At 35.0% G+C, this 27,404-nt stretch overlaps 1 protein-coding gene and 1 long non-coding RNA gene across 2 annotated transcripts; one reads left to right on the top strand and one right to left on the bottom strand.

Annotated features, from left to right (window-relative positions):
- Nucleotides 1-3,636: 3,636 nt before the first annotated feature.
- On the bottom strand, nt 3,637-15,938 carry LOC132158701 (purine nucleoside phosphorylase-like). Its single transcript, XM_059568234.1, has 7 exons — nt 15,854-15,938; nt 13,671-13,728; nt 11,752-11,924; nt 9,070-9,173; nt 5,190-5,365; nt 4,868-5,058; nt 3,637-4,169 (listed from the first exon to the last, which is right to left on the bottom strand). The coding sequence occupies exons 2-7, from the start codon at nt 13,691-13,693 to the stop codon at nt 3,922-3,924; spliced, it is 915 nt and encodes a 304-aa protein (XP_059424217.1). The 5' UTR covers nt 13,694-13,728; nt 15,854-15,938; the 3' UTR covers nt 3,637-3,921.
- Nucleotides 15,849-26,857, top strand: LOC132158702 (uncharacterized). Its single transcript, XR_009437708.1, has 3 exons — nt 15,849-15,988; nt 25,844-26,087; nt 26,254-26,857. It is a non-coding gene; the product is annotated as an uncharacterized LOC132158702 (long non-coding RNA).
- The last annotated feature ends 547 nt before the right edge of the window (nt 26,858-27,404 follow it).

Raw genomic sequence — 27,404 nt, forward strand, 5'->3', positions numbered from 1 at the left:
TAATGACGGCTGGGTCTCTGGTCCTCTGTCACGACATCCTGCCTGGCAAGTAGCCAGGCGGACAGATAGATGGACAGTTCACCACACACAGCCACCCTCATGCAATTATAAACTTCCCCGTTAGTCTGGCAGAGTGGGTAAAATGAGCTTAAATTAGACTGCATGGTGCTAATGGTGCGTCCAGATGTTATCACAACACACCATTGGAGTTTCTTAGCACTCGATGTGATATATATTTGTGGTGTCGGCCACTATTTGCTGTATAGACACACAGATGGGTTGGCTGACAGTTGTAGTGTGAACCGAGGCCATTATGAAACACTCCTGCAGAGCATTGTTGTGAGGAGCTTGCATCACACCTTAGCAAGTAAACAGTGGCACCTGCACATTTAAACTACACCTCAGATGCTGAGATATACACCATATGCAATCAGATAGAGTAATTGTAAACTGATTTCAGAAGTTCAGCTTCACTATGCCATAGAACTGTTTTATATATATATGCAGTATCATACGAGAAAGAGTGCAATATGGTAAATAAGCACAGCTGTGACTTTTGCATACAGGAACAAGGCCATAATTAATCACAAATGTGCTGATATAGATCCATATCATAATCCTGCTTGTGTGATAATAATTCAAGTCCATTTTTGTGGTCTGCGTAACTTCTTATAGTTAATATAGAAGCACATCTTGAAAACTTTCCTTATAAAAAGATGCCTCAGTGTATGTTATTCATGGAAGAACAATTTATCCATTAAGCAGATCACTGTTGAGCAACCAGTGGGAAATGAGGAGCCATTTGTGTTATTATTTTTGGTTTGTCTTGATCACTCATACGCCAATTTTAAATTATCTCTTACTTGCAAATTTGACTTTGGTTTTTCATTATAGAAATGTCTTCACTGAAATAATTTTTATATGAAAACTGCTTACATTCATATTTTCCAATAATTTGCATCTCACTCAGCCATTTACAAAGTAATTCAACTTTGCTCCCAAGTTAATTGGCAGCTATTTTTAGGAAGTCTGATTGCAGTCAATCTTAGCCTGGACGTACGACAGTAAGAAAGTACTTTTTGTCCCTCAGACCCTGAAGATGCAGCAAATAGCCTAGTGCGCAATCAAATCTGTGACAGCTGAGGTCTATCAGCAACCACACAGACATTTTGTCCTGGGTATTGTGGAACACCTTCTAACTGTAGTGGCATTTGTGGGGAAATAGCAAGTCTGGATTTCTCTGATTATACCACAATAAGCCATTTCGTCCTTAATAATGTATGTGGAGCTTAAATGGTCGAAGTTCAGCCTTATGTTCAGTGAGAGATTTAACAGTCTGAAAAGAGTTTCAAGATCTGCCTTTCTAGCAGAACTTTCAAAGACCTAAAGACTGTTCAGAAGGGACAAGTATTTCATGCTGACTCCAAAAAACAGGAATGCGAATGTCTGCATTTAAATGATTTTGGGCCAGGCGAACTTTTGGTTTCCGTACTTGACATTCAAAGAAAATCAAAGAAGGTTATGCCCGCAACACCAACACAGTCAAAACTTCAATAAAGTAAAAATCCATTTTATTGATAAGAATACTCATTATAAGGTAGTGCTAATTAGAAGAATGACTTTTTGACCCAAAGAGTTACATCTTAGAAGAGCAAAAATGAAAGTTTTTATCAGTTTAAGGGTCATTCATAATAGTTTGCCCCAAGTAATGGACACTAGCTCATAAACACATGGAAAAAAGCAGCACCTGCATATCCTAAACCACTCATCTACATATAATATGAATGAGTTTTGCTGTTTTATTGGAAATTGATTTAAAACATTCATGGTTCATGATGAATTGAAAATGAATCTATGTCAATACGCTCATGATAACAGAAAACTCAATGGTGCAAGAACAAACGGGTATAAGAATTATGAGAAAATGCTAAATACATAATTAAAGAGGTCATGAACTGTCTTTATTATATTGTACTGTTCTCTGGGGTCTCCTTATAATGTTAGATTTTTACATCAAAAAACATCATCATTTATAACTAATAGGCTATTTTCTGTCCTGTCTTCGACCCCCCTCATCAGAATGCTCAGTTTGAATAGGTGTGGCTGATTGTAGCCTCTAAAGTAAACGCCCACTGCTATGATTGGCTAAAGGTTGTGCATATTTAACAGCCTACATCCTTCATAGATGGAAGCTGCTGTGATTTAGGTCAAAAATGAATAAATACTCAGTAAATATCAAACGATCACATTGGTGCAACATAAATGTTGGATACAATATAGCTGGCAAAACTTTGTATTTTAGTTTCTTGTTCCTTATTCCTTGTTTTTAAACAAATCCACGGTTTAAAATAAAGTGAACAAATGGACCAAGTTCTTACATATGTAGTCTGGAACTTTATTTAATAAAAATAAAGTTTATCCACTTTTTCCTAATGTTGGGATTGGAAGGAAGGTAATTCAAAGACCTATGCACAACTTGGCACTGCACAGTGTCTTCTTGTATTCTGAACGATTTTAACATTTGGTTTCGGCATTGACCTGCATTCACCTGTAGTTATTTACAGTACATACTGTATGTGAATCCAGGGGCGGGGCTAAACAGGCAGCAATGTAGAAGCAGGATAGAGTGTATGAGAAGCAGACGTTGACCTTTTAGGTAGAGACGGTTTAGCACTATTACATCATAGAGTGGCACATTCCACCTTTTGTTTTGGCATACTACTTTCAATATAATATATAAACTTTAATATAAGTTTTTAGACTAATGAGAAAGATTTGAGTTCTTAAATGTACAGGAATTTACCTCTTTTATGTGTCAAAATATCAGGTCATAAACACCTATGAAAACTTTTGGAATGAATACTCATCATCAGGCTTTTACAAATATGTATGACCATCTTCTGTAGAGCGCGCGCGCGCGCGCGCACGCACGCACGCACACACACACACACACACACACAAAGTAATCCATGCAACAAAAGTAAAAGGGGTCCAGTTTTGTTTTGGACACCAATGACTTTCATTGTATGGACCAAAACAGTTGAAACATTCATCACATCATCTTTTGTTTTCTGCAGTGTTCTGCAGAATAAAATAATATTGAATATCAAATAGGTATAGGTGTAGTTATTGCATCTAGCAGCAGTGACAAAATGCTGACACTAAACAGCTAAATATTGTTACATTGGGCATAATACATATGTTGATCTTGTCACATATACTGTTCAAAATGTATCAAAGCTAGCTATTTTTTTGCAGTCCTGTTTTTTTAAAAAATACACAAAAAAACAGTCCTGGCAAAAAATGATCCGTACCTTTTCTGTTTTTCTGTTATACAGCATACATACACTTTCTTTAAGTCTGGCCTTCATACAAAAGCAATAGAGCATGCTCCTAACAACACCAAGATTATGGGTTTGATTTCCAGGAAAAGCAAGAACTGATAAACAGAGGTGTACTCTGAATAAAGTGTGAGTCACTTTGGATAAAATGTATAAATGTACAATAAATGTAAATCTTAAAACACAGCACAATGCTTAATTCAAATATAGAAATATATTTCTTATAGTATAGTGTTTTATTTTGTTTTATTTATTGATTTATTTCTTGCTTTTAAATGCATGTTCCATCTGAGCATTGTTTTTTTTTTTTTACATAATTTCAACTGAGGGAGATTTATTTACATTGTACATTTTGGTTATTTACATATTTTCTTTTTTAGTCAGGGAAATACAATAGTGTAACAAAACAACAATCACATTCTGAAGATCAAATAAATCCTCCACAAAGGCACAGTAACATATGACTTTGGACATTTTCATCCAACCAGATTTAAAAGGCTAACCATAGAGCCTTCTAGATCTGTAGTACTATAGATTCACATGACATCACGTGCCCTCAATCCAGCTGGTTTGATTGACCCTACACAGCATTTGAGTAGATGCAGTTGCTGTTGTTGATGGTCTCCACTTGATGAGAGCGAGCAATGAAGGTTATGAGCACATTCTGGAGCATCTCAGCTCTCATCTTGCTGATCTGCAGCACCTCCTCGTGATTCACCTTCTCCTCACGGCTGTAGTCCAGAGAAACCTTGTTGGTGATGAGTGAGAGACCCAGGACCCGCAGTCCACAATGCTTGGCTACCGTCACCTCAGGAACCGTGCTCATGCCTGAGAGGGCAGCAGGGGGAAAAGAGAAACAGAGAGAGACTCTTAATTAAATGGCAGTCATCTCTGTTGTGGCACAGTAGGTGATTCATTAATAAAGCAGAACCAGTCTGGGTCTCCCTTAATACTTAATGATGAATATTGGGTATCTTGTTGGATACACAGGAAGAAGGACTCACACAGGAACTAGGAACTGACCAGTACTTCACCAGCATCACATACCTCACAATGCAGCCGTTTGGTAACAGGAGCCCAATTATCTAAGACATCATTCAGCTCATCAGAGGACCAGGGATGAGTATAGTTTATGCCAATCGTATGGTCAAGAGAGTTATTCAGATCACTGATTAAACTAATCACATTGATTAAAGTGGGCCACTCTGGGTGTGTCTCATCTCCATCAGCAGGTCCTCTCTGCTAGTATGGCACATCATTCTTAACCAGTTATAATTTTCATGAAAGACCGATTAAAGGACAGGCACTACACACAAGAAAACAGCTTGTTAAACCACTCAAACTCCTTAGAGAGAGGACACTGATGCAGCAATGAGGAACTAAGTTTCATATTCCTAAAAAGTACTTTAACTTATTTATTTCAGTTAATTGTCAAGACACATTGTCTAATGTTTAGTAAAATAAAAAAGACAGATACAAAAGACAACATTATCTTTTTTTCCCTTGTGTTTTGTGATTGTCCATACCAACAGAGTCGCTTCCCAATATGTGCAGCATGCGTGCCTCAGCGATGGTCTCAAAGTTGGGTCCACTAACCATACAGTAGACCCCCTCATGCACAAAATTAGAGTAGCCCAGCTCAGCAGTGATGTCCAAAACTAGTTTCCTCAGGTCTTTGCTGTAAGCATCAGACATGCAAGGAAATCGGATCCCAAATCTGAGGAAGAGATGAAAGAAAACACACCATCCTTTCCATTAAATGGAAAACAGTTCTGTAAAATTATATCAGATACCCCCTCCCTCTCTTTTACACTTTATTCTGTCTTTTTCTCTCCCTTATCTGCGTACCGTTCATCATTGGGTCCGCACAGTGGGTGCTGCCCAGCAAACCCTGGCAAGTTAATATGGTCCTTAATGACCATGATGTCTCCCACTTTGAAATCCTGACAAAGACCTCCAGAGGCATTTGTTACGACAATGGTCTCCACACCCATCAGCTTGAAGATCCGCATGGGGAATGTAACCTGCAAAAATTTCCACAGAAAATACAAGCTGTTACTCACAGCAGGGAACCTCTCTGACTAAACCGTGAAGTATATCATTTTCACTTTTAACTTATTAAATTAATGAGCCATTGCCTCTCAAGTTCAGGCGTATTTAATGGAATATATATTGAAGTCAGAGGTGTAAAAAAAATAGCATGTGGTATGTGCGTTTTTTTCATTTTCTCAAGTTTGGATACGAAAATAATAAAAATTTCCAACACCGGGTAATTTCTATAGGCACAGGCGAACTAGGCGGTCACCTGGGGCACCACCATCTGGAGGGGGCACCAAAGAGTGGCCAAACACCCTTGTTAAGAATGAATTGTCATCATTTACTCATATTCAAGTTCTTCCAAAGTCATATGAGTTTCTTTGTTCTGCTGAGGACAAAAGAAGATAAGGCAAAATAACCCATATTATGATTTCCATGACCAAAGTTTTGCTATATATATATATATATATATCTATATATACATATATAGATATATATATATATATATATATATATATATATATATAGATATATATATATATATATATAAAATGTCTAAGAATATTTTGAGAAATTGTCATTATTATTTAACATTAAGAAACAAACCTATGAAGTTTTTATGAAGTTTCCAAATGTAACAAAAATATAATTATATATAAATATATATATTTTTTACATTATTTGATTTATTCATTTAGTTTACTTTCATTTAATTTACATTTATTTATTTAATGCCAATAGGGATCTCACTTAGGGTGCCAAAATGGTCTTAAATGGCTCTGGATCAACATTTATTTATATGATTATACAATTTTATTCATAATCAAATTATTATTACTTTTCTTTTCTTTTTTTACAGTTACATTGCATTGGAAAGGGGCCTCATTTCATTTCAGAAGACTGTGTGAATATGACAACGTCCACAAGCCTAAATGTGCAATGGTGCTCCACAGTGCCTCACAGTTTTAGGCTAGTATTAAATAAGCTTTAGTGATTCTAAATGGGATGAATATAGGATTGTAAAGCAGAGAGCCATTAACGGAGGTGTCAGTGCGAGCAGGAGATGAATAATGAACTTGCGGGCTCAGTATAGCACAGCTCAATAAGGATGTCACAGTCTGTCAGCCTGCTCTCCAGCTGACGAACCAAGGTGGACGTGCGGGGCTGCCACAAGAAACACGGCCACATACACAGAAGGGTCAACGAGGTGGACCGGCATTCTCAGGAAATACGCCCCAGTCTGGTACCCTCTAAATCAAAGCTGACTTCTTTGTGGATTGCAAACTCTCAGAGATCAGATCACTTTATTTTTGAGAGAATTGGTCTATAGGTGCTGCATTATAGGTCTATAGATGGTCTGTTGATTACCCGCCACCGCCAGCTTGATTAATGTGCACTATTATGGGGTAATGATAATATGTCTATACGAAAATCATGTATGTCTTGGCACTGTATGAATTGGCATAGATTTCAATTTTGTAATAAGACAAGTAATTAAAGGAGGAAACTCACTAAGAATAATTTGCACTTGCTGATTACGTCATTGCACTCTGTATCTTTATTTTGCACTGGATTTACTAAAATTAAGCAAATTAGATATCAGAAAAAGACAAATATTCTATTATGCCTCATATGTGCAAGCAATGTTAATGTTAATGAGCTGATATTATTTTTTTTTTTTTTTTTTTTATCTGTATCATATCTTCTAGCTTGTTAAGGAAATTATAACCAGTTAAAGTATATAAAACCATCAGTCTAAGATGAATAATGCAACAATATTATAAGAGATTTGAAAATAGCACTGGTTACATTTACTGATGAGAAGATTTAGGAAATATGCAGACAGGAGAATAGATTAACGTTGGTGGTCTATGTAAACATCTAACCCATGTTTACATAGAAAAACAATGAAAAAGCAGCAGAGTGGAATGCAAAAATGCAAAAATGCATTTTGTGTGAACGCCCTCTTTTCAGTTTAAACAAGCGCTCTAAATGCATCTGAACACCATAAAGCTTTTTTACTTGCTGCAGAAAAACAGAGGTCAGTGAAGGGCTAAACAACCTCGACTGTCCAATTACTCTCCAAAGCACATCTCTCTATAACAAAGAGATCACTTAAATAAGCCATAATAACTGTTTGTGTTACCAAGGGCAAACGTGAAAGCAGGTTTACATCCTAAACTGTAAATTAAATGAGTGGGGTGCACATTTAAGGCACAGTGAGTTGGCACAGATTCGCACAGTGACTCAGATATGAGTCAGCTAAAGGGAAATGAACAGTGGACTGAAGGTGCATTTACAAACAATACAAACAATAACCAGATTGGTCGAGCTACTGCTTATTATATGAGGAGCTTCATTAATTATATTATTATTATTACTGCATATTATTATTAGCATCAAGGTAAATTCAAACCTTTAAATAGATTTACTTTTAGATTCAGTTTTACAGATTGCTTTGGCATGTTTATCCACACAATCCTTGTCATTTTATGCAAAAAAAAAGTGAATGAAAAATTTGTACCTGGCAGACATATGTTAGTTAGTACGCTGTGCTAGCAATGCTAATGTCATGGGTGAAAATATACCAAAAAAATATTTACAACATTTGTCTGATAAGATCAACATCTGATTTAAAACAGGTAGGCTGCAATGCAAATTGGGATGCAGTATCAGTGAGTTTTATGTGCCACAGCCATTAAGACATTTAATACAAAATAGTGTTTTGAAAGACTGGTGTTTGCTAATACAGGGGGCTGATGGATTTAATGCCCTACCAGCGTATTAAGAGTGAAAAGCTCTTGACTGGCTGTAGAGGGCACGGTGGCCATGACAACTGATTGTAATGCATTGTGTCATGTTGTCAGGGCTGCAATTACAGTGACAGTCCCACCCCAGGGCAAGAGGTTGTAGATTCCTCTGTAATTTAGTAAAAAGTGGCTCTCCGGCCCATGTGCAACAGATAAATTATTCCCCTGGACAGACTTTGATGAAGAGAAAGAAGAAAGCTCACAATGCATGCTGCTTAGTTGAACTCTGGGATAAATTAACATGGAAAACTTACTTAGCATGTAAATTAACTAAGACTTTCAACCGATTTGAAAATGTATTCACAATTAATATCACAAGTTAATTTGTTAATGCATGCGGTTCCATTTTTAATGGAAAACAAAAGTGTTTTCTCTCCTGAGAATAAGGTTCACGGTCACAACGGACTACAAGTGCAAACTGAAAAGTGTCAATGAACTGCTTTGAAATGAGAAGGACAGCAGCAGCGAGCAGTTCGTTTCTCCTCCGCACCAGCATTCTCAGCTTTCAGCCTCTGTATTCATGCAGTGTGGCTCCTGATTGTGACAGATAAAGTTAATGGCCCATACAGGAGGTAACGTTTTTACAAATAGGAGCTGTTTACAGCAAGTTCACTTGTCCTTGAGGTGATGCTAAGAGACACCAAGGCCACCGCTTGAAGCACACGCTATAATACTTTATGAGACATTAATGCCAAAAACGGGGTTTGTGAAATAGCTTTTACTTCAAGCACAGAAGCCTCTGAGTTTGTAAGTATTACAAATGGATGCATCTAAGAAGCCTATCGAAAGGCAAGATGAAGTTGAATCCGTTAAGTGAAAGGAAAACAAGATGGCTGTGGTAGTACATGCGACAGAGACATCAAACTATTTTTTGAGCTCACCTTACACAACGAGTAACCCTCGTAGAGATGGAACCTTCCTTGCATAAAGACACAGGACTTGCCTTTGATTTGACCAAACACCAGGCATCCTTCATGACCTGGAACTATGTGTAAAAAGACAAACATGTAAGTAAATAAACGTATACAAATTTTTATATTCTATATAAGCCATATGATTCATAAAGATTTTGGTCAGTAAGATTTTTTCTGTGTTACTGAAAAAAGTTTTTTATGCATTATATATATTAATAAATATATAATTGTCACAGTGGGGCACTGTGACTAGAGACTTTGGCACTGGACTTAGAACACAACACACTAGGCATACATACACTTTTCATACAACAACACATATTTGTTTTGCGCAATATAACATCAGTTAACACCAGGTATGTGTGTGTGTAATTGATTGTGTATTATTTATAACTGAATAAAAATTACAAAAAATAAATAAAATAACGTGCAAATTTCATGATCCCTCTCATTTTGTTAAAATTATTAACATTTTGCATATTCTGCAAGGGGTTTGTAATCTTATGAGCACAACTGTATCTTTAACTGATTAAAAACCTCCTGCTGTAAAGCATTTACTCTTTGCTCTCTTCCTAATGTATTGCATCTACCCAAGGGGTTATACATCTAATAGCCTCTCTGTAATGAACATATAGAGGGTCAGATGCTGCTATTGATAACAGAAGCCATCTAATCATTTTCTATAATATAACGTTAACTGACTAATGACTATTCCTGAGTCTCAGAGATCCTGCTGGTTTGGTCGAATTTGGAAGTTTATCGATTTGTATTTGCATGCTCATTCAACATCGGAAAAGTTGATATCTACTGCTTAGGGATGACTGCTGATGTCATCAAGGATGGCATTAGTGAGATTGATTGTGTATCATTAGTGTACGAACTAAGTGGAGCAAAATTATGAGCAAGTAGGAGGCTACAGTTTGTTTGTGGCTCCAGGAACTTACTTTGACACAAGGCAACTGAGCCAAGTGAATGGGAGCTTATGTAAATGTAACCTTGAATTTTGGCTGATGAGATGTGTTTGGCCCTAAAACCTGCAGTGTAATGAGGTTCTGCTGGAATAATAGCTCTGTTTTTCCAGGGGCCGATTCCTCTTTTCTTGCACGAGCGTTGATGAATGACTCTGAGGGAAAAAAAACTCACTCAGAGAGGGGGGCTATTACACTCACCGTGAAATGTATTTCCTGCAACATTGTAAAAATGAATGAGCAAAATGAACGTTTCGGTGCATGCTGCCTGATCAGATTGTCATGCAATTTGGCAAAACAATAACTGTAATGAGAAAATTTCTGAGAAAAATGTAGTTATACTTAAAAATTCCTAATTATCTACATTTGTTTTAATGAAAAAGAAGTGAAGTGCATATTTTCCAAAGTTAAACCTTAAACCTTACTGGGTTTAGTTTGATTGTGTATATATACAAATATATATATATATATATATAAATATATATATATATATATATATATGTATATATGTATGAATATAAAACTAAATATATATATATATATATATATATATATATATATATATATATATATATATATATATATGTATGATTTGTTGGTGGAGACTTTTTACATCCATCTATACGGTGTAGTGACACTAAAGTGATTTGAATTTTGATTTATTTGATTTGATTTGACACTAGGTTATTTTTATGACTGATGCAACAGGCAATGCGAAGAATTTGTTATTTAAAAAATGAGCACAAGGCATCCATAGTTCTCATTATTCAAACTGTCAGTCATTCTTCTGTTGATCTCCGTAAACCAGCACATTTCAATTTGGAAGTGGATTAGAGAAAGAATGACAACACAAATGGATTCTAAGACCCTTGTTATACTTTCCCTTAATTACAAGTGCTCTTATTCTTCAGCCGTCATTCAAGTACCCACACACTTACACACACACACACACACACACACACACACACACACACACACACACACACACACACACACACACACCTGTTTCAGGTAGTGCAAATATCATGATGCATCCGAATGCTTCTCAAGATTATTCACCTCACCATATAAATATTTAAACCTGTCCAAGATATAATAGTATGAACTCCCTGTTGCAGATATTAGAGGCTATTTTTGCTCCAGTCATGATATTTTATTCATAGGCAGTAGTAATTCATTTTGTAGCTCATATTACCAAGAGCTGGTCATAATTTGTTAACCATACAATACAATGAGGGACAGAATGAAAACCTCTGTGCCTCTATGCAGATTTGCTCCCTGCATTAGCAACAACTCCTTTATCTGTCTAGTGGCTTTTTTATAGACTCAACATGCTGAATGAAATGACCATGCTGTGTAAATTAACAAAAGAACATCCACCGACTCTATCCTTTGCTTTATTACTGAATATGCCAAATCATGTTTTATTACAGAAACATAATGTTTCTGTAGTTTGTTTCAACAACTCCTCAGTTGTGCTCAGTGTGAGAAGATGGACCTCAAAATAATACAGTCACTGTTGGAAAGGGGTCAATATGCAAAAGATGCTGGAAAATGTGCCTGAGAATGTGCAGGAGCTGGAGGATTTTTCTGAAGAACAGCAAGCAGTTAAGCTGTTTCTTTCTAAAGAAAGAAAGAAAGAGAGAAAATCAGCTCTGATACGCTTCCATGAATCCGGTACCTGTGCTCACTGGGAAATTGGGAATGTCCTCATAGCGGAAGGTCTGTTTATTTGAGACATTGTCTGCGAGAAGTCCCAGTCCAGAGCCACACACGATAGCTATTTTTGGCCTGTGTCTCGTCCTGCTCAGCAGCCACTCTGTAGTCAGTTTGCAGTCATCAAAGGAACAGCAGCTGAGTCAGGAGAAAGAAAGAATGATTCATTATAACAGGTCACATTGATAACTGCTCAAATTGTGTCAGATAAGTGGCAAAATACAAGCTTCTGATTATTAGTCTGTGCTTACAATGAGAAACATGATGATCTTTCAAATTGCAAATTCAACATAATTTTAATAAATTCAAAGCATCAATATTATTAATTAACAACTGGTTTATTTTTAAATGTTAAAACCAAAATTTTATATTCATAAAATGTTTAATTTGTGCAATGCCAGATGTTTTGAAAACATTACTATATTTTTGTTGTTGTTTTAAAATAATTGAATAATATGCATAATGTTAAGATCTTATTAATTAACTTTGTTTCCTGCTCCTTCAGCATATTTTTCCCCTAAAGGAATACTCCACTCCAAAATGAAAATTTTGTCATTAATCATTTAACCCCATGTCGTTCCATACCCATAAAAGCTTTGTTCATCTTTGGAACACAATTTATGATATTTTGGATGAAATGAACGCAGGCAGCGTATGCTCTTCTGTGTCAACCGCGCCATACGGATGCGCTGTTTTCTTTCAATGCAAAGTGTAAATACACATAGAAAACATATCCTTGTTGCGTGGCTGACACAGAAGTCGTTTTTTGTTTTTTGTTTTCTTCATGTACAAAAAGTTTTCTTGTCACTTCATAACATTACGGTTAAACTACTGATGGCAGCTTGACTATTCTGACGATGCTTTTCATACTTTTCTGGACTTTGACAGTGTATTTTACTTAACAGTCACAAGCCTCCCAGTTTTCATCCAAAATATCTTAAATTGTGTCGAACAAAAAATGAACAAAGCATTTACGGGTTTGGAACAACATGGGGTTAAGTGATTAATGACAACATGTTCATTTAGGGGTGGAGTAATCCTTTAAGCATAGATCTGACAAAATGTTGTTTATTTTTGTTTTATAAAGAATAATAAAAATAAGATTAAAAACAACAACCGGAAAACAAGAAAAATGCAAGTTAACTTATTATTACTCTTTTACGTTTTTTTTGTAAATAAAGTAGGAACATGTTCTCTGATCAGATGTAAACATTTTCCCTGACAAATTTCAAAGCTGATACTCATCTCTTTCATCACCGTCTGACTTCATCCTAAAAAAAAAACCTTTGCTTCTCTTTAGGTAATCCCATAGCATACTTCTGTGTCTGTTTGCCTCTATAAGATAAATTGCTTGTTGTATTCCACAAATTGAAAGTCACTTTGGATAAAAGCATGTGTAAATATCAATACACAATATGGAAATACAGAACAGACCTTCACATTAATGTAAGAACAATCAAGCCTATTTATTTTTAACACTCACAACAAGTGCACTGTAAAACACCACATCATTGTCTCTAGATATCCGGAGTCAGTTATTAAAATGTGTTCCCAATAAAGCACACAGGAAATTAACTAATATAATTGAAACCATTGAAACCACCTCTTGATATTTGAAAACTGGCTCGTAGCAATCTGAAAGTATAAAGTTGCCATAATGTGGTCAAAGATGAATAGGTAAATGCCTAGAAAAAATTACAGTGAAAATGAAAAGATCATACTCTAAGATAACAGCTGTGAATCCAAATTACACTGACTACTGATTCTTTAGCTAGATAAATAGTAAATATAAATATGCTTTCAACAATAATGTTTTTTAATAATAATTGCTTTATAAATTGTCTGGTATGTAAATTATATCAATGGCATACAACTAAAATTTACCATGAGTTTTCCTTGGTGTGCATGATCTCAGTCACAGGTAATCACAGGCTGACAGCACCTGCAAAAAAAGTGTGTTTACTAGTCTTATCAGAACAGATAAGAGAGAGAAAGAGACTGAATAACCTCTCAAAGGTCTTGCTCATTGGCTGCATAAATGGTGAGAGCAGGAAATCTCCATATCCTTCCCAGAAATTATATGACACTGTATCCTGAGATACCTTCAAATCCTAAAATAAATACAGTTTACTCAAAATGCAGACAACCATGGGCTTGTCTACAGGCTGTTATGCACTACATTTTGTTTATGCTGTAGCCTGCTGGCAATGTTTTTAAATAATATATATAAATAATACACATCTTCTATGAATTAGAAAATATATTTTAAACAGTTTCTGTCCATAAAGTGAAATTCACTGGAGTCCTAAAGAACTTTGGTATCCAATGACTTCACACATATACACACACACACACACACACACACACACACACACACACACACACACACACACACACACACACACACACACACACACACACAGACACACACAAAAAAAATTTGAATTTTTTTTTATGCATTTTTATTTTTGGAAGAACTTTCTTACCATTGAAGGATGCTAAAACAGTTCATATAATATAATATTTCCCCCCAATAAATTGGGGAAAACCATTTGTAAAAAGTTGCTTTGTAGATGCTGTACAATGACCTTAGCTTGAAAAAATAATAAAAACATACTGTCTACCCACATCAGTCTGTAAGACTGTCAGCAGGGGCAGAGTGACTTATACTATGGTAAATAGAAAACACTTTTACATGTTTGTGCACTTTGCTGAGCTGTGCGATTACTGAATACATTATAGCTTAGAGCTTCAGGGTCCATTATAATTCTCCAAAGCCTTTATACTGTGGCCTGGAAATGGATTGGCAGACTCAGTATTATTGGAGAGGTGCGACTCGAAATCTAAATACACTGATGCAATTACAGCAGTGTCTGAGACATCATTTCTACACAGAGATATTGAGCTGATAACTTACTGTAATATGGAAAATAACCTAATCTGAACATTATATGAGAAACCACAATTAAGCAAAGTACCTAACTTGTTTTTCACAAAATTACTCAATAATGTCTTTGTATGTACTGTTTTGTTGAAGGAAACAAGCTCAGTATCAGGGCTTTTTTGTGCCAGGGGTTCAAGGTAGTTCCTGTCAATGAGTAACATGCCCTGATGTTAAATTATGTAACAGTTGCATGATGTCCACTGCACGCAAAGCACAGACTGACCAACAGGGACAGAAAAGTGATTGCTCGTTCATTGAGTTCCAATAGTTCAAAGATCATCCTGGTTTTTGTTAAGTACATTTTTTCTTAATGAAAATGAACATAGCTCATGATTATCCAAAAGGAAACTAAATAGATTTGTGTGAGTGCACCATTCAGAAATATGCTTACTATTAACCTAACTCTGTTAGCACGGTCTACTCACTATCAAGTGTAATGTTAGCACATGTTAATAGATAAATATTTGAATTTTTGTTTCTACAAAAATATTAAGCAGCACAACTGTTTTTAACCTAGATTATAATGAGAAGATAGTTCTTTAGCAACAAAGCAGCATATTGTGACACTGAAGACAATAACTGGCATCATACGGAAAAAAATACATTTTAAAATATATAAAAATACTATTGAAGCATATTTCTGCTACAGAATTTAAAAAAAAGATAATAGCATACAAATGTAGATACAAATTTGAAATGATCTTTAATTTTATTTCATAGTGAAGGGGGGGGGCAATTTCAAGATGTAAACTCAGTATCCAGAGAAAAGAAGTTTCTGAGTAAAAAAAAAAAAATCATAATTACTACACATAAACTAAGAATTGGGGGGGGGGGGGGGGGGGGTCAGAATTGTGAGATCGAGATCGATGTCAGCACCGATAGTCTTGAGGGCAATTGTGAGACAAAATGTTTATGAGAAAAACAATATTTTAATTCTATGGAAAAATAAGCTTCCATTAAAATAGTTGTTTTAAATTTGAATAATATTTCAACATTTTCAACATATGGTTAGATTTTTCAAGCCAACACAATCTGACTCCTTCTGTGCTGCTATTCAGCTGGTGTTGTGTTTTGATCAGTTTTCATTTGACGAGGCCCTGCAGGGAGGATGTGTGAGACTGACCGTAACTGTTTGTCCAGACATACAGTCCTCCAGCTGTCTCACCAACATGTGCTGCCAGCGCACTGGGGTCCCTTCAGTTAGCAAACAAGCCTCTACTGACCCAACAGGAGAGGGGACTGTGAACGTGAAGTCAAGGTAAACGAACGGCAGTGCATGTTGTGTTGTTCTTGTGTGTGTGTGTGTGTGTGTGTGTGTGTGTGTGTGTGTGTGTGTGTGTGTGTGTGTGTGTGTAAAGGTAAAGGATGATTTGATGTTGTTGTCAAACATGCCATCTGTCCACTCATCACCACATAGCTGGTATGTTGACACCGAGCAAGTGAAAAAAGTTATATTTAAAAAAAACTTGACAATGCTGATTAGAATGCAACAATATAAAGTCACTCCAAACACTACAGACCATCTAAAAGCCACATACACATACAAAACAATACTTGCATAAATGTGATTATTAAAACACAATTCAACCCAAGACTAACTTTCCTCCATGAGCTGTCAAAGTGACTCTTACCCTGCTGTGAACTACAATATTTCTATAAGATTTCAATAATGATACATGCTCTTATAACAATAACAATAACAATAAATTGCATCATAAACTCTGCAAGTAAAAATATATATCTTTTGAGAATCACATAATATTATTTGCAGTAATTTATGCTCACAGAAGAAAGTCGCACAGGTTTGGAACGACATAAACATCTGATGACAGTTGAGGTGAATTATTCCTTTAAAGATCATAATCTGAATGTAAATGACTTAGGCTTGTGCTTAGATTTGGCAGGTTTGTTTTGTTTAAAACGAACTCCAGACTGCTTCCAGATGAAATCTAGTGTGGTTTCGACTCAATGTAGACATCTAAACAAACAAAATGTGTTTACTTTAAGATACTACACTAATATACCTCCATCATTTTCAGTACAATATGACTTTAAAAAGGCTCCCTTCATTATCTTACCTATAGCAACTCCATAATGCATCTTAGCTGTTCTAATTGACTGATGTCAGCACAATGGACTCAAATCAACCTATAATTAATCAACTGACCTTCGTCTTTGTTGAGGGCAAAGGTTAAGGATTCATCAAGCCTATATCCACTGGGCGGCCTTGGCTGATGTCAAGTCTGAATCCTCTAGACTGTCGTTGCCTGTTCTTTACTCAAAAACGCAATTTGTAACATAAGATGACTACAATAACAATGACATCATTTTACAAAGTGTCAATAAAATCTTCCTTTCGAATCAATATACAATAATTGTGGAATTCTTCCTCCATTTCTTCTCTCAGAACGCAGTGCTTATTTAACTGTGAAAATATTGATGTGGTCCTCTGGGGCATTTTAAATCGGTAATATTTCTGCCTTTCACTCACATTGTACTTGGATCTTCTGCCAATAAGGCATATCCTGTAATCAAGGTCACCCTGTGTGAACATGCAAAATCAGATATTGCATATCCAGGCCAATAGTTCAGAAAAAAAAAAAAATATAAGTAAAAGTCAGATTTTCTTTGTTGTCAATAGATGAATCATCACAGTCTCGAGAGGTTTCTGTCCCAATGAACTCGACAAATCAGACTCAATTACATTTCAATAGAACAAACTGCTGATGCAAACAGGGAAGCACATATCCAGATCCATAATTCTGTGCAGCACATCAGCAATTTCTCAGCTGAGAGCTCAGGACTAATCATGTATTAATAATGATCTTAAAGCACAGCCATTGCAAAGCTATTCTGACATCATTTACTCACCCTCATGTTGTTCCAAACTGGAATGAATGCCTTTCTTCTGTGGAATGTAAAAAGGGTGTTTAGATAAAAATGTGACTTATTCTCTATAGAACTTAGTCAATTTCTGACACACATACAGTGTCAGAAATAACAGAAATATCCTCATTTTCTATTAATCAACAGAAAACGTTAGTAAATGCATGGAACCATGTTTACCTTTACATTTATATTGTATATTAGATTGAAAATATCCTGTACCTGTTTAAAACATTTTTTGCAATCTACTGCGATGTGTTGGTGTCATATTTACAGCCAGGACTGAAATCTGTGATGCTAAGAGAGCTGTTTTGCAAAGTGAAAATTTATGCGAGAAGAGAAGGGAATAAGATTGTGAATTTGTCATTTTATTTTTGCCTTTAATGGTTATGCACATACATACGGATACACACAGAAAAACTTGGGAACAGCTACTCCAAACTTCAATCATGGATTCAGATTTATACCACTTCAACGCTAGCCACCCATTTGCTGTTACTCAGGAAATGTCTTGTGTAATGTAACAGAACAGGTATTACATTTTCCCCAAAATGCTTAATGTTCCTTTTTATGGAATTTTCTTCTGACAAATCAGCTGAGGAAACTGGGAAATTACATTTTGACAAGTCACATGTGAAAGACCACTTTCTATTCATCTCTGAATAAATTCAGTTTCAAATGAATTCAGATATTCACCATCTAATTTAATTGTGTATATATATAGCCTATTTATTTGATGCAAATATCTAAATTATGTTTTACTATAAGTAATAGCCCAAATATTAGCTTCTATAATATTTTTCTTTTATAAGTTTTTCTGTTATAGTAAGTTGGTCGTGCAACTTTGTTGTCAAATCTGTCACAAAGTATCTTACCATCATAAAATCTGCATTCATTGGCCATTTCTGTTGGCTCGAGACTTAAGAAAATGTGACCAGCATGGCATTTCAGTTTCACTGTGGGGATATTTTTAGGGTTTTATTGAACTGACAATGAGACAGCCCTATAAATTCTTACATTTATTAAGAAATAATAAAGTTTTTATATTTGTCTTAAGATTTTCTGAAGAAAACGTGAGAGGTGCTCACCATTGCCAAGGTCTAGTGAGTATTTTTGAGTACTGCTAGAATGTCAGAAGACTTCCAAAAATGTCAATGATCTCATACTGTACAGATTAAAGTCTCATGAAATGAAAATTCACCCAATTTTCTTAATGCATTTTATAAATCTTATTATTAATGTGTTTCATTTAAAAATTAAAACAAAATCAGAATATCATAACGGCCTTCAAGTTTCATGCCTACAGCTCAAAATCAAGAAAATTATTATATTTATTTATTTATTTATTGATAATCTCTGTGTAATCAGATCAGAAAATAACCACCAGCTTTAATGGTCCACTCAGATTTTCCCATCATTTTCTTAGTGGCGGGGGGTTATGACATGCCTTAAGCATGTTTGCTCCACAGGTGAGCATCACCTCCATCTAAAAGATGAAAGAATGCTCACTGTGGAGATGACAGGGTTAGATTATGAGTGATGACATGCTATCTGAGGATGTCATTGGTGGGTTGACAGTTCATTGATGGGAGAATAGATGATTGAGCCCTCACCATCTCACTCTACCTGTTATCTGTCGCTGCTGTGTCACGAGAATGTACTTTGTAAACTGTCTTCATGGATTCATCGCTACAATTTACCTCCCTCTGCCACAGATCTGTGCAGGGACATGTTATTCATCTTGCGTCGTCCATATGGCTGTTAACCTGGAAAAAATGCCTGAGGCATCATATCGGCAATGATGTGCTCATGATAACACCATTATGAGATATGGCTGGGAAGATGTCCGGCTAGAATCATACATCAGATGGTCAGATGTGTGGTAGAGGTATTAAATTGTGATAAACTGGCTCTTTTTCTGTCAGTGTTCTGGTGGTGGAAAGATAATATAAATACATAATAAAAGTAATAGAGTCCTATAGATTTAACAAAATTGTCACAAACTGATGAGGGCTAGTTGTCACAGAGTATGTTGTGTTCTTAGGAGAAGGGTGTTTTTCATATTGGGTCTGGGCAAGTTGTCATATTTAAATGACACTTTAAATGTTTTATTAATTACAATATTTTTGTTCAGCAAAAATAATTTATAATTTTTGTTACATTTTAGATTTTTGCTTTTTAATTCATTTTGTCTTTCAGAATTATTTTATTGCTTGTCTGTCCGAGGTTCAGTACAAGATCAATTAACAACATTTCTGACATAATGTTGATAACCACACACACACACACACACACACACACACAAAAATAATAATAATAATAATAATAATTTATTCCCTTTTTGGTTAAAAAAGTAAAAACAATGATTATGGTGAGGGACTTAAATTGGAAGTGAATGGGGTGACTTTTTGGATAATTTAAAAGAAAAAATATAAAGCATATGGTTTTATAAAATTACTTACATTAATTATGATGTTAAAATGTGTGTATTATTTGAGCTGTAAAGCTGTTTAAATCTTAATTTTGTCATTTTAGTTGTCAATGTCATGGCAACAAAGTTGTAAAGATGGATATAGTGTAACTTTACACAGTAAATCACAGTAAAATGATGTTAACATGCACATTGTTTACATTTTATGGCTATACTTTTAAAACAGTGGTTAATTTAATGTTTACAGAATGGCCATTTTGACATTTGTCATTGTAAGTGCCTCTAATTAATTGTAAAAAAAAAAAAAAAAAATTAAAATTAAAAATAGAGGAGGAACTAGACCTAGAAATATAGTTTGTGGCTATCAAGTGCTGTTAATTTAGCTGAACCCAGAATATTGCTTTAAAAGGCAGCTTACATTGAAAATATACCCATTTAATGTCCCTCAGTTGAGGCTAACATGTTCAATAAACTGTATTTTTTATTAGTAGCCAACGTTTTAAGGTATGTTTCTATAAAGAAACAGACATATAATAAACTTACACCGATAATATTCACTGGAGTAAAATTGTGATCTCTTCTGTATAGGTTATAGATTATTAATATGTGCCTTTTAAAAAGAAAATGCAGTATTTTATATTACCCAGTATAAATACTGTAACTGATCTAAGTGTTAGTTAAATCAAAGAATATTTGGTCGTCAGGTGAAAAAAACGAAAGCAAATCATTTTGTTACGAGTTTTTTAAAAAGGAAGTCTTGCAGGCAGCTGAGGCACGTCACCTTTTATGCGTTTGACCTGAGAGAAAGCCAGATGTGTCAGTCCTCTCAAGCCTGACAAGTGAAGAAAGGTTAATGGTTGTGTTTTTTAATGAACGTGATTTATTCTGTTTTACATTATCTGAATGAGCGGCCCACGTGGGTTTGCATATCTTTGAATTCATTTGGGCCCTTTAGCAACAGGGCTTGTTATAAACTGATCCATCACTACATTCAGGATGTGGGGGGCTTTTGTTCCTCAAATGCCAAACACTTAACGAGTGTGCACCACAGCTACGCTTCCAGGTTTCAAGCGAAAATAAAATGAGACAGAGGTCGGACAAGACTAGAAAGTGAAGAGGACACTTTCAGGTGTCTGCCAGAATTACTAAGTGACTGGAAAATATCATTTGGTAAATAGGTGAATTACCTGAACCCCTATATTGCTTGTCATTGCTCGAATATTCTGTAGATTATTTAAATTGGAGGACGATAATTTAGGCCAATAAAACAAAGCACAGTGAAATGGATTCAATGATTCACTGCTTGAGGAGTTTTTATGCATTGCTGGTCCTTGCAATCAGCGCTCTGCTACAGTCAGTGGTCTAAGCCACTCATAAGATGACTAACAGTGCTAACACAGTCAAACTCAATTTTTTTATTTGTATTTTTATGTGAGATTTAAAATTAAGCCATAATGTCACAAGTTTTTAATCCCCTCAGCAAATTTTTACGATTATAGTATAGACAAGAGCCTGTTATAGTATAGTATTGTAGTTTATGAGAAAATACTATTTTAGTCTTTCTACTTTCAATTTCATGTATACTTCAGTGTGTTACTTGTAGATTTTTATAATTATTTGTGGAATTTTTTGGCAATGTCTGGTGAAAATTATTTCAGCACAATTTTTTTTTCAGTTTGGTTGGGTCCCAAAGTCCACTTTACCTCTACTGAAAATTAACTTTAGCATTTTTCTGAATTAATAATATTTTTATATATATATATATATATATATATATATATATATAATTGTTTTAATTGCGTGAATGTGAAAATCTTGTCAGAATTTCAGTATTTGATTTGTTCATCTACAGCTTTTAATATGTTTCATTTTTTTCAATACAAATTATATTATCATCAATTAAATATGAATATTTCAGAATAGTTTTAGTGTTACATAACATTTTAGTGAAAAGTTAATAATTTATTTATTTGTATTATTCTTTTTTTTTTTTTTTTTTTTTACAATTTGTTATTTCAAGATTTTATAGTATTTGGTTTGTCCATCTTTTTCTTGAATACAATCTGTTAATTACCATTTCTTATTATCAGTCTACCATTGTACATTTTAATTTTTGCATTTGTTTTGAATGAAAACATCAATATTTTATTTCCCCCCTCTTTGCACAGCAGCAGTCAAGCTGCATGAATGCCCCTAGGTTTGTGTGAAACCTTATAGTCATGATTTCCTAAAATATATAAAGATCATAAGCAAGGACATCTGACTGTCTGTAAAAAGAAAAAAGAAAAAAAGAGATCTCACTACCTCTGTCCAGACATCCCTCAAAGAACATTAGACAAGTCTGAAAGTCAGTGTTTTGCATCTATGACAGTGTTTAGGTTTGGAAGTGCATTTTTATTCTCCTCTCGATGGTGTTTACACCCCAGTGTGTTATAATTTCATGCATGATCACACACACGCATACACACATACGCATGCTCTGATGCTTGGCCAAGTAGAGCTGGCTTTCCACAAGCAGCTGCTCTGTACTGCCACATCTGCTAAGAGCAAACAGAGAAGTGGTGAAAAATAGAATACTGTTCCTTTTTTCAAGCCCACATATATGTATTAGTTATTACATTATTACTTTATTTTTCACAATATATATTTTCTCTATTTGACGCTGATATTGTAATAAATGTCTAGTCAAATCAAGTTTAAAGGAAACATCGATTCAGATGATATTCTTTCACCTCTTGACCCATTTCCTTTAAAGCAATGGTTTGTTTCATTGCTGATGGAAAATTCACAGCTATTAAATTGAACCCTGATATAAAGGCTTAAACCAATGAAAGCAACTATTACCAGGACAGCACATTAACCCTTTCAATTTTTGAACTTTATGACTCATATAAATCTTGCCATCTGGCTCCCCAGCATTGTGTTTTCATGAGTGGTTCATTTGAGAAGGGAAAAGGCCTTCACAGTGGTACCATCATGCCCGCTCATGCCAACTGCTTTTCATAGGCTATTGGTTTCATAATAATGTATGTTGTAAATCTTGTGAGATTATAACAGTTGTTTATCTGCCACTATCTCCGAATTTATTACGTGTAGGCCCTAAGAGCCAAATGAAAACCAAAAAAGCCAAGAGGGAGGCAACGGAGAGTAAAAACCAGTCTAATTATCTTCCTTTCAAGCCATCAGTTACAGCAGCTAAGCTTTACACCTCTTTGTGCTTGGTGAAAAACAGCAAATACTAGACACTTGTGTTTCTTTGCACCATATGCATGTGAAGTCAAGGAGTGACAGCTTCTACATGTCACTGGTTAAAGCCTCTTTTAAAATGTGGGAGGGTTTAGGAGTTTTATATATCTTGGCTATTATTCATTTGGGTTAAAACATGGAAGGGATTTTTTTTTTTTGCAACCATGCACACATTTAATACTTAATGTGATTTTTGTCAGCTCAGACTGACTTCAATCAGTCATATGTTTCTACATTACATTAGTCATTTAGCTGATGCTTTTATCCAAAGCAACTTACAATTGCTATATATGTCAGAGGTCGCACACCTGGGACACATTGGTGTCTCACAGTGGATTCAAACCTAGGTCTCTCACACCAAAGGCATGTGTCTTATCCACTGCGCCATCAACACCCTAATTTCTAATTCATTTACAATTTGAATACTAGTAATGTTGTATTTGTTACTGTATATATTTGTACATATTTGTATAACTATTGACCTAAATGAAAAATAATTCAGCAAACCAAAAAATAAAAAAAACAAATACATTTTGAAGCCCTTTATTTTATTCTATTCTATTCTGTTATATTTTATTTTATTTACGTTTATTTTAAATCTATATTTTATAAATATTTTGAATATTTTATAAATATTTAGATTTCTTGAAATAAACCGCTTTTTCAATTAACATATGTCAGCATATTAAATTATAGTGTTGTTGTCCTTTTAAAAAAAAATTCAAATAGATTTGTTTAAAACCATTTATTTAAATCTAAACTATTTGTTTAAATGAGATTTCATTGTATTTTAGCAGTTCAGTAAATTATATGGTTCATTGTATGCATAAGATGATTATTAGTCATTTTTATTTTTGTTTAATTTACATTTCTATTATTTATTTCATAGTATTATTTTATACCTCAGTAAATTATGTAGCTTAATCCAACTTAAATCAAATCTGCATGCATAAAATGCCTACATCAACATCTATGAATTGTTTTAGTGTTGCTTTCCCTTTTCATGTGTCAGCATGCTTGTTCTACAATATTACCTCCGTAAACAGTCTGTCCCAAAGGCTTGATGTGTGTTCATGCTGTAGGAATACAAATGTGCCTATACTATCGTCTACAGGCTGGTGATAATGAGAGCCCGGCTCCTGGGTGCACTTTGGTCACTCCAAACCTGGCAGTACTTTTGCTTTTCATTAGGTCCCCATTTCATCTGTAGGCCAGAAAGCTTTGTCTCCTAAAGCACAAGTGTCAGCAGACTGAACCTGGAGAAAATCTATTCCATTTTCTCGTTTTCACCCTGTCTTGACACAGAGCTCTTTATATAGAATGTGAATTGCTGTAAAGCACCAGTGTTATAGGAATTTGTGTTGACATAAAACGCAGGAAACAGAAAGTCACATCTCAAGAGAAAAATAGGAACAAGTGGATCAGACTGATTCTCAGGATGGATAACAAGATGTATACTTTGCCAGTCAGCCCTCATATCCATCACCTACAGAGGCAGTGAGGTGGCAACAGTGTTGGAAGTTTATAAGGTTATAATGATGTGAATCGATGCACAGAGTCAAACATAATGACTTGTCTTCTTCATAGTGATGAATAGACTGTCCACATGCAAATCAATGAGGATGAACAAGTGCACTCAACATAAAACATATGCACACACACATACAGTACATGCATGCACACCCTGCTCAACCACCGTGGACATTTGGTGTCTTATCCTAGTGAGGATGATTCATTATACTGGACACTGTTTGTTTGGCTCTGTTGCCTCTTTTTGTTTTTGTCCAATCAACAGCCAGTGCAAATAGTCATGGGTCATGTGTGATGTCCTACATAGCCATAAAACTGAACAGCAGAGTTATCTTTTGGTGCTTTAAAGGTCTTTTAAGAAAAGTGATAATAAATTACACATCGGTGTAACATTTTTTTAGTTATTTCATCAAAAAAAGAAAGCAAAAATGCTACTAGCTAATACAAAAAAACTAGGTGAGTGGTTAACAGTAGGTACATTTTAATTTTGCACGCACTGTAAAAAAAAAAAAAAATAATAATTTATAGGGTAAAACCACAATTTTGACTTTTTTTTATTTTTTATTTATTGTTTTATTTTTTATAATTACATCCCAAGACATCACAGTGGATAATATTTTATTCAAATATGATTACGATTATGTTATGTAGTGTAATTGAAATTAGTATATTAATGGCATGGCATTACTACATTAATTAATTTGACTGTATTTCTTAATGTTCACATTTGTATATGAAAATTAAAAGATACAGTCAGACTGTTCATTTAATGTTCATAAGTATGAGTCAAATTAAGTAATCTAGTAATGCCTGAAGCATTTTCACAGCACCCATAGCAACTAATATTTTATTGTACTTTTTCTTTCATGCCGTGCTAAGGAATTGAACAGTATGCACCTGTTATCGACTAATCACTACAGATTTTTTAACATTTCCATTCAGGAGGTTCACAGGTTAGCAAAAGCTGTGTTTTTCCCAATCACTATCATCCTGTCATACAGAGACATCTTTTTTTTTCAGGGAGCCACGACAAAAGTAAGGCAAATAATCAAATCAGCATTGTGTTTCCCTGAGGTTCCAATCAGACTCTGAGCGATGGTGGGGTGGGGGAGGATCTGGATGATGCTGATGATAATAAAGGCATGATTTTTGACAAAAGGTTTCATGGGAAAATTATAGAATGATTTGATTTCCATGCCACATTTCTGCCTGGTACAAAAAAGATGGGCCTTAATAAATACTCCCCTGTGATGAATTATAATTGGTAAGCAATCATTTGGAGGGTTTTGTCTTATGGGTAATCAAAATCAAACAGCTATTTGGAATAATAAGTGCAAATTTGAGCTAAAAAGCAATTTTGTTTTTTTAGCAATCAACTTCATTGTCTTCATGCTCACAAGTTGATGGGTGCATTTACTAATTTCCTCTAGAACAACAAAAGAAATGTAGGAGCATCTGTCTGAAGGAGCATCAGATGATCATGAGCAGCATGGCAAAAGCAGCAGGTGAATGTTTTAAGTGACAACATCTACCAGCTGGAGAAAGTGTGTGTGAAGCCATGCGCCAACCTTTTCTCCACAGGTCACTGCCATGTCAGACGCCGCCCACGTGGTGTTCATGGCAACCACAGCCTAGAAGAACAATAGGGGCACAACAGAGCACAGTGAATTGCTTTCCAAAAATAGGCAAAACTGCCACTAGCTGATAATTGTGTGTGTTCAGTGTCATCCTATTCAAAACTTAGATATCTCATCTTTCAACAAGAGTATGCTCGTTTGACACACAGCCAAATACACTATGGAAGACAGGATGAGAGATGGAGAGCCCTTTGGGTGTAATTATAGAAGAACAAGCAGGACGAAAAGACAGGAGAATTAAATGAAGCAGTCTAAACTGACACATCAGGTTTCTGAAGGTGAAACTTGTGTGTTTACTGTGTCCAGCATGTCAAATAATTCAGCTGCCACACTTAATCACCAGCTTATTATTTGACTAATGATACAGCATAGGATTGTTTCCTTCACAGTATCTCGGTATCTGGGAAGTGAAGTCAGAAAAGGACTGCGAGACTATTGCAATGATTGTGTTTGAAAATGTCAGATCATTGTGAGGATTTGTGATCACATTGTGGTTGTTTGTTTATGGAGCGTGTCTCAAATTTATGAGGAGAGGGAATAACTGGCATTTCTTTCACAGTTTTAGACTTTTTATAACTCAAATATGATCACAGAAACATCTGTTTTGTTTAAAAAATTATTTAGCTAACTGGAGGCACAAAATAACAAGAAGAACCTTAACATTTTTTTTGCTCATATATGCAAATGTATTTCATTTATATATGAGAATCCAGGAATAGCCATTCATTTAAATAATTACATATAGTACATTTGTTGCCACTTGTGCTGGATTATGCAATCACAGTAAATCTGTCTGGGAATGTGTTCCAATGAAGCTGAATTCTGTCATATTGAATTCATCTGAAATATTACATTGTTTACAATGAGGCATTCAGATGTGTGAGAAACTAAATTGCATTGTCAAGTAATGGAAAATTGTTAACTATTATTAGCTATGTACCTTG

This window comes from Carassius carassius, chromosome 15 (genome assembly GCF_963082965.1).
Source record: "Carassius carassius chromosome 15, fCarCar2.1, whole genome shotgun sequence".
In the NCBI taxonomy this organism is placed as follows: domain Eukaryota; kingdom Metazoa; phylum Chordata; class Actinopteri; order Cypriniformes; family Cyprinidae; genus Carassius; species Carassius carassius.